The sequence below is a fragment of the Leishmania donovani genome, chromosome 26, assembly GCF_000227135.1.
Source record: "Leishmania donovani BPK282A1 complete genome, chromosome 26".
In the NCBI taxonomy this organism is placed as follows: domain Eukaryota; phylum Euglenozoa; class Kinetoplastea; order Trypanosomatida; family Trypanosomatidae; genus Leishmania; species Leishmania donovani.
Genome location: NC_018253.1, coordinates 991,346 through 1,001,492, shown reverse-complemented (window position 1 = coordinate 1,001,492; position 10,147 = coordinate 991,346). Strand labels below are relative to the sequence as shown.

Genomic DNA, 10,147 nt, shown 5'->3' with positions numbered 1-10,147 from the left:
ATCCGCCAACCCCGCCTCGCATGCCGGGCACAACGCCAGGCCGGACCCCCTCACAGCAAGCACAGGCGGGGGCGGGGGAGGGGCACGCCACAACGCGAGCGCAGTGACAGGCAGCACACCGTCTTCACGCCACGCTGCCGCTGCGAGTCACCCGTCCTCTTCGAAAACGCGAAAGCAGTTGTCTGCGTACACGCACACACAGACGCAGACGGGAAGAGAGAGATAGAAGGGGGAGAGGGCTGTGCGCGCAACTTCGCGGTGCTCACTCACTTGCAAAGGCGGACATGCAAACCAGCGCAAGAGGGCAGGGGGACATGCGCCGCCATGAGTGGTGGTGTACGCTGCATCACGTGGAGAGCACCCGAGGAGGACGAGAAGAGATCCTCCGCGAACGTGAGAGGAACGCACACGCACTCAAGCAAGGGAAACAAAGTACGAAAGCAAAAGAATATACGCGGATATGGGCACACAAAGAAGCACAGACACCTAAGCAGGTGCGCACACGCGTGCGCAGGTAACAAAAGGTAAGGAGTGTGCGAAGGGCACAAACCCATCTAGATGAGGTTCAGGTTCGCGGCTATATTTTGGTGCATTACCACGGTGGGCTGGCTCGCAATCTTCGTCGTTGGCGAGTCAGTGAGGGAGCCTGGTGACACGAACCCTTCGCACTTCTCGGTGCCGCAGTTGCACTGGAACCCAGGCATGGTGGAGTCCATGAACTGCCGGTAGTCCATTGTCAGCTCCTCGCCTTTTGGAATGTTGCGCAGCGCCACGACGTCAAGCGACCGCATCGGCGCAAAGGACATGTTGGGCTCGCAGGAGTGGTTGAAGGCACGCCACTGGGCTGGGTCGTGGTCCCACAGCGCGTAGTAGTGCCCGTCGCGCCCGACTGGCCAGGCGTTGTGCTGGAAGTCCACGTAGTCCGCCTTTGAAAAGTGCTGTCGCGCGTACGGCTTTGTGCACAGCCGCACGGGACGGCACTCGTCCTGGAAGATGATCGTGCCAACGCTGATGTCCTCCGCCGCGCGCAGGTGGTAACCGCGCACCGGGTCAAATCGACGGACGTACAAGAGCCGCTGCTGCTGGCAGCGGGTAATCGCCTCACGGATCTGCAGCATGGCAAACTCGCGCTGCTGAAAGCCCTTGTTGAGTCGCAATATCCAATCTGCCGACCCCTCCTGGCCGTACGGGTACATGATGCCGCAGTTGGGGTTGATCTCGAGAAAGACAACTCTGTTGTTGTTCTGGCGGTCAATGCGGACGTCGATGCGGCCGTAACCGATGCCGCCCATCATGCGCTTGAAGGCGCAGCGGGCGATGTCGATCATGTTCTGCAACGCCGGATCCTCCTGGGGCACCTGCGTCCACTGCATCCCCTCGTACGAGGCCCACTTGAGCTGAAAGTGCTTGAAGTCCTCGCCTTCAGGGAAGGCGACCTGCACCGGCGGGAACACCCGCACCCCCTCCGGCTGGGTAGAGTCGCTGCAGGCGAGAATCGTCGCCTCGTCGCCGCTGACAAACTCCTCGACCAGCGCAAACTGGTATTCTGCCATGAAGCGTGTCGCCCGGTCCACCAGCTGCGCCATGTCGTGCACTTTGCAGCTCTTGTCCATCCCGACACTGCTGTAGCCGGAGATGTGCTTGATGATGCAAGGGAACTGAAGATCACCGCACAGCCTCTCGATGTCAGCGCCCGGCTCCAGCACGACGTAGTTGGCGGTCGCGATGTTGTAGTAGTACGCCACCAGCTTCATATCCGGCTTCGACATCTCGTAGTACTTGGATATGGCCCCGGTGTACGGTACCTTGAACTCCTCCAGCGCCTCCACCACCTCAACGCCGGCGCGGTCCTCGTCCTTAGCGCCATCGCACTGGTTGTAGAAGACGTCGAACTTGCCGGACATGACGAGCTGCCGTATCTGGCGGTACGTGGTTGCCTTCTTGATCAGCTCGAGGTGGAATGTGCACTGCGCATCCTCGGAGCAGAAGTAGTTCTGCGGGGTCTGTATCAGATCGCCTTCGTAAGCCCTCAGTTCGCTGTCAGAGCCCTCGTAGGAGCACGCCAGCACGCACACACGGATCGGCTTCGCAAGCGCATCCGTCATTTTGCCTGGTGTCGCACAGCCCTCCTGTTGAGAGGGCAGAAACGAGGCAGAATCGAGAACGACGGGGACGAGCGGGTCTTTGGCGGATGCCAGCACGTGTGTACAGCAGTGGCAGATGTGGGGTGAAGAGCGCGTGTGTGGAGCGTGGGCGTGCGCGGTGGAACAGCTGAGCGGTGAATGCGATTTTAATGCGCTCCAGCGACAGCACGGGCGCCAAGAGAGGAGTACAGCGCTACGAAAACATGTGAACCAGAGGACAGCAGTGTGGGAAAGAGACAGCGGTTGTGTTGGCAGCAAGAAAAAGCAGGGGCGAGTGCGTGCACGCGTCGCCACCGCCGCGCGCGCACAAAAACACAGACTGAGAGAAACACATGCAATGCTCTGCTTGAACGATGAGAGAACAGGCTCAGCAGCCAGCCTTCTGGCGACGGCTGCAGTGGTGTTCCCGCCAACCGATAGGGCCGTCGGGGAAGAGGGGGGGGGGATGAGCCGGCCGCACGTCTCTTGCATCCAACATGCGGAGAGCTGCACGCGCACGCACTCGATGGAAGGGAGCACTGCAATACCAGCACAGGGGGAGGAAGGGGCACACAAAGACATCTTTCCAAGAGCGAGCGACGCACTGCGCTTCATTCCTTAAGATGATACGCTGCGGAGCATGAAGGAAATAAAAGCAAGATGAGAGCGGTGCCACAACGGCGTTGCAGTCGACATAGACAGACCGACAGAGCAAGCCGGAGGGGGACACTGACTGTGCCATGCTAACGATCCGGTGTGTTCCCTTAGAGAGCCATGCGCACGCTATTTAATGCATCGCTACCTGGCACACCTCCCTGCCCTCCCCCTCCCTCGCTCTCGTGGGCCTGCCCAGTTCGTGGGAATGTGATTCTCCGCATTGTTTGCGCATCAGATGAACGGCTGTGGCTGTGGCGGCGCGAGCCTTTCCCAAGGCTCAGGTACGGAGGGAAGCGCGAGGTGCGAAGAAGCAGAATCCGCCAGAGACGCCACGGTGACGAGGCTGTGATGCCAAATGGCAAGGAGCACACATATACACACATCGCCACACCGACGGACAGCATCACGCCATCGACACGGCGGCGCTCTTCTACTTATCCTCGGTCGATACGCACGGCATGATAGTGAGAAACGCGAGCGTGTGCACGCGACATCCATCGCACGCTACGCTCCCTTCTTCGCCTTTGAGCAGGATCGCGCCGAAACATGATCACTGCTGGCCGCTTCGCCGCCGTCTTGTGCGCCCGTTACTTCCTCAGGAGACTGACGAGTTGGTCGGATAATGCGACGCATTGGCAGAAAGACATGGGCAATAAGGTAGTGCAGCATAACGATGAACACGACACCAGGGATGACGTACTCACGCAAGCACATCATCCAGTATGGTTCGCCTTCGTACACAAGGGTCGAGGTGCGCGGCGGCATGGCAAGGCGGAGCGCACTGCGCACAGTACGTGAGTTCCAAAAACTAAGCTGATGAAAGGAACACAAGAAGCGCTACCGTGCTCGCACTGTCAGGCCTCGTGGATGTGAGTACACGTGCGGTGAGGTCCCTGAGGAGATGCAAGCACGGTGCGGGTGATGTCGTGGTTATCGGTGACGGTGGAGAGAGACATGGGAGGCTGTCAAATAAGGGCGGTTCAAGGTGGTGGACCCGCAGAGGGCTGACGACGCTCTCCAGGTGAGAGAGTGTTCAAAAAGGTCGGTTGTGTCGTCCGCAGAGCTTTCACATCGGTTCATGCGCCGTGAATACATGATCTTTACAGGTTTTCCTCCGCTGTGTGCTGAACAGGCGCAGCCCTTCCACTCTTGCACATTATGTGTACATACATATAGGTGTGTGTGTGTGTGTGTATGTGTGTTTCGTCTGCATCCTTGCGCGCTGACAAGCACTGACAAAGTAAGAGAAAAATAGCGTCAACGGAGAGACCATATGCACAGGTTTGTCGTGTGAGCTTCCGTATACGCGCGTGGGTGCGAGTCTGATGCGCCTTTCCGAGCACGGTGGCATCCGAAACGCCAAGAGGCGTGCACCACGTAAGTGTGTCCTTGCACCCCCACCACCACCAGATTCGCAGAGGAGCACACCTCCGTCGCGCTTCTACCAGGTCTGGTGGTGCTTGTACGTCTCAGCACACGCCGGCTTCCATGAGCGCGCACATACACAGAGAAACTAGAAATATATACAAAACAAGCTAGACAAAGAAAGATAGACGCGCGCAGCCACCGTCGTTGGCAAGACAGACAGAACGCTAGCAAAGTAGTGGTGAAGAGAAACGCGAAGCAGACACACACGCGCGGCAGGCAACGTTGATGGTGGAGCGAGGCAAAGGTGGGAAGGGCTCAGACTTAGAAAGGGAATGAGAGCAAAACCTGTGTAAGACTTCGGCTGCAGCCCTCACCGCCTTCACAGATGCACGGATGCACAGAAAAGAGAAGCAGGATAGCATAAAATGCTGCCGCGCAGCCAAAGACGCGAACTGCGCGCGTGTATCGCCGCATCGTGCCCTGTAAGGAGCACAAAACGACACGCGCGACTTTGGAAGAGAAAGCAAGAGAGAAAGCAGGAAGAGCACCCTGCGATAGCCGCATCCAGACGCCGACTCTTTCCTGTCCCGATGCCCCTCTCGCACCTGGCTCTCCGCTCACAGCCGCGGGGAGTGCGCCACGCGCCCACCTACTACCATAGCCGCCCCTAGAAGGCATACAGACAGTGTTCACCACCGGCACACACCCGCATGCAAAGGCAAGATAAAGACCGCACCGTCGTGCTAAAGTGGGCCTTCGCCACAACACCGAATTCCTTCGGCGGGTGATGCTATGAAGAGGAAGCGCGCAGCTTCGTGGCGAAGTGCCACCGCTCCTCAGGCACTCATTTCACACACACAGGCACGCACTCACAGCTTTTCAGGTCTTGATTGGCCTTCGCCTTATCAGTTCGTTTTCTCCTGCTGCGCCACAGCCGGCGGCGGCCTTTCAGCTCTGGTGGAGGTAGTTGGGGACGTAATCGCCGATGATCGCGACAGCGAACTCGGTGCGGGCACTCTTGTCCGACTTGAGCTTCACGACAACCTCCGTCTTCCTCGGATTCTTCGCGAGCACCTCGTGGACCTCGCGCAGGATCCACTTGCGCAGTGGCAGACCGTCCTCCTGCGGATTGTCATTGACGCCGTCAAACTGGTTGAGCAGGTAGACGTCGTCCATGTACGACGGCTTCATAATACTCTCGCGTGGAATCTCAACCTTGACGGTCGTAACCATTTTCACTGGCGAAAAAAAGAGAAGCGGGCGAGTTGCCGCCAACGTGCGCGAATGGCGGGGGGGGGGGGTACACGGGAGAGAACACGCGACAGCCGAACGCCGCCCTTTCAGGGTGTTATCGCGCTTTTTTTGAGTGCAGACGGGGTCGTCACGCGTGTGCAATGATGTGTGCGTGCGCGCGTGGTAGAGCCTTGACGAGAGTGTACGACAGCTGGCGACGACGAGGACGAAGGAGAGAAAGAGAAAGAAATCGGAAAGGGTGAGAGGTGGAAGTGAAGCAAAAAGCGGCGAATGAGGAGAGCAGTGCTGTGGTCGCGGTCGTCGTTGTTGGTAAAGCGTTCGAAGGAGTGGCAGCGGCGACAGAAGAAGAGGAAGAGAGAGAGAGCGTCGATCTGTATGGACGCATCCGTGTGAAGGTGGCGATGGAGAGCAGGGCGCCAGCGGCAAGGCGAAAAGGGAGGCACGATGTGTCGGTGAGAAGTGGAGCAGCAAGGCAGGAGACGCGGAGTTCGCAGAGGAGGGAAGAGGCGGTGGCGGGCGAGGCACAGAGGACGGGGAGAGAGGGGCAAGACACGGTATCACGCATGGAGGTAAGGCGGCGGGTGAAGCGGAAGAGAAGAGGAGGATGAGGCGCGCACGCGCCGTTTACGTTCCCTTCTCCATTCTTTCGCATAATCAGCTTTGCTTTCATTTGATGTGCGCGCGTGTGTGTGTCTCGCCGCCGCGCTCGTTCAGTGGCGCGCACCACACCCGACGGGGTTGGGCTTGCGTGTGGTGCGCAAGAGCCATGCGAGAGTGCAGAGAAGAGAGACAAAAAGCCGAGCCCACGGCTCCTCGGTGGTGGTGGGTGGGGGGGGGGGGGCACGAAAGCACGCCAACGCAGACGCATGCACGCGCACTTCGACAGCCTCTCACCAACTGCTTCATGCCGCTGGAGCAACCGGTTCAGTGGTATTGTGCAACTTCCGACATTGATTCACACGCGCCGGCCACGACGCCACTGTCCCGCAGCATCTGCTGTGTGGTGGTCTCACGAGAAGCTGCTGCTGCCAGGTCTGCTCCGCTGCTCGCAAGAGCACGCAGCATCTCGTGAGAGCCATTAGATGGCACCTGTGAAGCACAAAGGTGCAGAAAGAAGCCGCCGTCGCGGTCGCCGTTTTACACCGGTTGCCTTCCCTGCGCACGCAGCAGTGCCACCGTCACCGCCGCGCCGGCTCACATCCTCCAGCTGCATCTGAAGCGTTTCGGCACCTGCATGCGTCGCCTGTGTCGCCGCTGCGCGCTGCAGCTCTCGAGAAAACGCAAAAACCGCGCAGCGAGAGGTCGGCAGAGGCACACAGAATAAGCGGCTGGGTGCCGACGAAGTCTGCCGGGGACGCCAGAAGCCAGTGTCTGCCTAGCAACTGCGCCTCCTGCGGCAGCACACATAGCTCACAAATGATGTTGAACGATGGCTAGCGTTTTCCGGCTCTGCGAACAGCTCAGAGGGATGTATCCGCTGCTCCATCACGGCGATGGGGGGCACAGCGGGGACTGGGATCGGAAGGAGCAAAGGAAGTGAACAAAACCTCAGGATGTGAGAGAAGTCACGTCTGCGTGCCGTTACCAACAGCACCGAAGCAGGAAGCGATGGACGCGAGATGTGCGACGATGGAACGTCGCCACTGGCGTGCTCCTCTGCAGTTTGTCGACTACCACAACGGGAAGAACGCAAAGCCGGCAAAGCAAATGTGAGCCGGGGTAAACGGCCGCACGAGCCGCCCAGAGCAACGGGGACACACGAGAAGGAAAGAGAAGAGCCCCTGCGCCCCCCACACACACACGCAAGCACATGTGCGCGCACACGCACATGCACCCCTGCGCATTTGCTGCCCTTGCCTCTATGCGTAGCAGCAGCCCCGCTCGAGCACGCCGCACCCATGGTACATTATCATGTGAAAATCGTCTCGAGGCAGCCACTCGAGCGTATGCGTCGATGTCCATCCCGCTCCAACGCCTTTGCACGCAGCTGCGCACTGCCGTCAACGAGGACGCTCTGGACATGCTCCTCCGTGAGGGAGAGGGCCTGCGCGACGAGGTCGATCAGCCGCGGGGTCACGGCGCTGGCCAAGCCACACGACAGCTCTCGCATCGCGTCCAGTGCCAACTGCTGCCGCTCGCGTGCACGCGGTGCGTGCAACGCTTGGTGGAGCAGCAGCTCCGCGACGATACCGAGGGATACTGTGTCACCCGTGCCCGCGTACACCTCCCGGACGGTGCGCACGGCGAATGCCAAAAAGTCAATCGTCTTCGCCCGCTCCTGTGCCTCCCGCTCCTCATCCAGGAGGAATTTGTCACTCTCCCCCTCCTCGCCAGTTGCAGCGCGGGAGCAGCGTAGCAGCGTCTGCGCGAACATGTGGCGCACCTGGCGCAGCGGGATGGGGAGGTCCGTCACGCGAGCTGGCGGGCGCTGCGTCACCTGCCGCTGGTAAATGGAAAGGGCGCACTCCCAGCTCTGTGTGGTGAGAAGTGAGTAAACCTCGGTATCGTCAAGCCACTGGCACTCGCAGGAGTCGCGCCCAAACACAGAGACCAGGTACGCGCGCAACTCGGTGACCAGCGAACAGGGAGCCGACGCAGAAGCGGACACTTTCGCGTCGTTAACGCTGCTTGCCGCGATGAGGTGACAGCAGCGAAACACTGTCTGCAGCTCTGCCTTTCTCACCGGCGGCTGCTGCGGCCACGGGTTGCTGTCGTACATCCGCAGCAGTCTCTGTGCGATCCTCCACTTCGCCGCCTGCTTCGTGTGCACGCGCTGGCTCGACAGGAGCTGCAGGCACACCACGCAGCACGGCCGATCCAGTCCTTTGCCATCCATCACAAGCCCCTCCACTTGCGTCCCGATATGGGCCGACAGGTGCTCCACATTTCGAAGCGACTGCAAGTACGCCAGCAGCGCCTCAGGGTGAGCACTGCGCAACGTGTACAACGCACTGAAGGTCTCATACAGGGCGCTGGCATGGGCCGCGTTGTGCGCGGCGTTGCACGATGCCATCGCAAACAGAAAGGATTCGGCGGTCGGCACCAACAGACGATGCGAAGTGGCGGCCAATGTGACGTCCATGTCACTGAGAAGTTGCAAGGCCGCCTCCCACCGCCCTGCTGCTCCAGCTGCCTTGATAAGAGCCTCGGTGAAGCGGCACCCGGCGTCGCCCATCACCTGCGCGTCTGGCACACGCTCACGGATGCGCACCAGGGCATTCCACATGCAATCGCGATCGGTGGGGGACAAAGAGTTGTGCGGTTTCACAAAACTCTCCCCACTGCGCCAAACGGCGTCTAAGGCGGCTGTGTGGGCATCCAGCGGTACATCGTAGCCGCTTTCCAGCAGTCTGTCGTACAACTCCAGCGCCATCTCCCACGGGCGCGAGCCAAGGGCGTTCGTCTTGTACCCGGTCATGAGCCCCATCAAACGTGCCGTCATGTCAGCAGGTGGGTCGACGCGTGTCACCTCCTTTGCGTACGTGTGCACCTGCAGCGCGGTGGACCACGACACGTCGAGGTGAACGAGCTCGACAAGGGCGTCGCACGACACGGGCAGCGCACTCGCCACGGCGGCACCTTTGCGCATCTGGTGTTCCGTGAGGGCGACAACTGTGTTGTCTGCGCCCTCCAGCGTCAAACCGAGCTGCTCCTGAAAGGACGTGCCCCTCACAGCGTACCGCTCAAGGCGGCGCGCCTGATAGAGAGCGAAGGCCCGCGCCTCTGCCGGCTCCACGTTGTTCCATGGGCTTTCGCCTGCGACTCCGACGGCGTCCGCGAGCGCCACCGTGTAGGTCTTTGCGCCCATCTGCGCAGCTACGTGGTGCCGCAACATTGTGCTGGTGAACTCGGAAATGGTAGCTGGCGTCAGCGCCTCGTGATGCGAGCGAGCGACGAGGAAAAACGCCTCCGCTGCCTCCGCCTTGCTCGTGGAGCAGCGCAGATACTCGGCGAGGCGACGCTGCAGCGGCGGAGACGACCGGGCTCTATCCCGCATCTGATACGCATGCTGAAGGGTTTTACCCATACCTACTTCCGCGTTCTCCCGACTCCATGCCAGCGCAGAAGACCAGCTTGTCGACGTGTCCAACGGCGACGCTGATGTCACCTGGTAGTGCGGACGTAACGCGCGATCCGCCTGCGTGCAGCTTGCGGCTCCCACAGCCGCTGCCGCGCCTGACGCACGCGCCATTTGTGACTGCCGCTGCCACCGCTGCAACTGCGCGCGGCGACGCAAAGCCTTTGACACCGTTTCCAGTGAGCGGGTGCCAGGCATCGTGTCATGCTAAAGCTGGATGAGTCAAAAAAAAAAAAAAAACAGCGGGCAACAAAAGAGTGCATCATCCGAAAGTCCGCTAGAGGCAGGCAAGGCATACCAAATCCATGAGAACCCCCAACCGTCATTTGCATAGAGGAGCGCCGTGGCAGCACTGGTGAATCCAGCGCAACCTTGCGGCTGCACAACACAACCTCGTCGAGAGTTGTGCAGCTGGAGACGACGCCACCGCAAGTTCACACCGTCGTTCCAGAATATTCTTTTTACGAGTCGTTCGCAGCAACAAGTCCGCAAGCGTACGCGCGCACAACCACAGCTCACCACACCTCTGTCGCACCGCGGCCCCATCCGGGTCGTCACGGACGAGCCGGCCTGTCGTCGAACTGGGTCACGAGTCTAACAGACTCTGCCCGTCCCTCCTCGCCCCCTCCTCGCATACCTGCCGCGCGGTCGGCGCCACACGGACCTC

General features: G+C 60.3%; 3 protein-coding genes across 3 annotated transcripts; all 3 read right to left on the bottom strand.

Annotated features, from left to right (window-relative positions):
• Positions 1-554: 554 nt before the first annotated feature.
• On the bottom strand, positions 555-2,105 carry LDBPK_262590 (hypothetical protein, conserved; the record flags this gene model as incomplete). Its single annotated transcript, XM_003861795.1, has 1 exon — positions 555-2,105. One exon carries the CDS (start codon positions 2,103-2,105, stop codon positions 555-557), a length of 1,551 nt encoding a protein of 516 aa, XP_003861843.1.
• Positions 2,106-5,096: 2,991 nt separating this feature from the next.
• Positions 5,097-5,381, bottom strand: LDBPK_262580 (hypothetical protein, conserved; the record flags this gene model as incomplete). Its single annotated transcript, XM_003861794.1, has 1 exon — positions 5,097-5,381. The coding sequence occupies one exon, from the start codon at positions 5,379-5,381 to the stop codon at positions 5,097-5,099; it is 285 nt and encodes a 94-aa protein (XP_003861842.1).
• A 1,930-nt stretch (positions 5,382-7,311) lies between these two features.
• LDBPK_262570 (hypothetical protein, conserved) lies at positions 7,312-9,399 on the bottom strand (the record flags this gene model as incomplete). Its single annotated transcript, XM_003861793.1, has 1 exon — positions 7,312-9,399. The coding sequence occupies one exon, from the start codon at positions 9,397-9,399 to the stop codon at positions 7,312-7,314; it is 2,088 nt and encodes a 695-aa protein (XP_003861841.1).
• Positions 9,400-10,147: the final 748 nt, after the last annotated feature.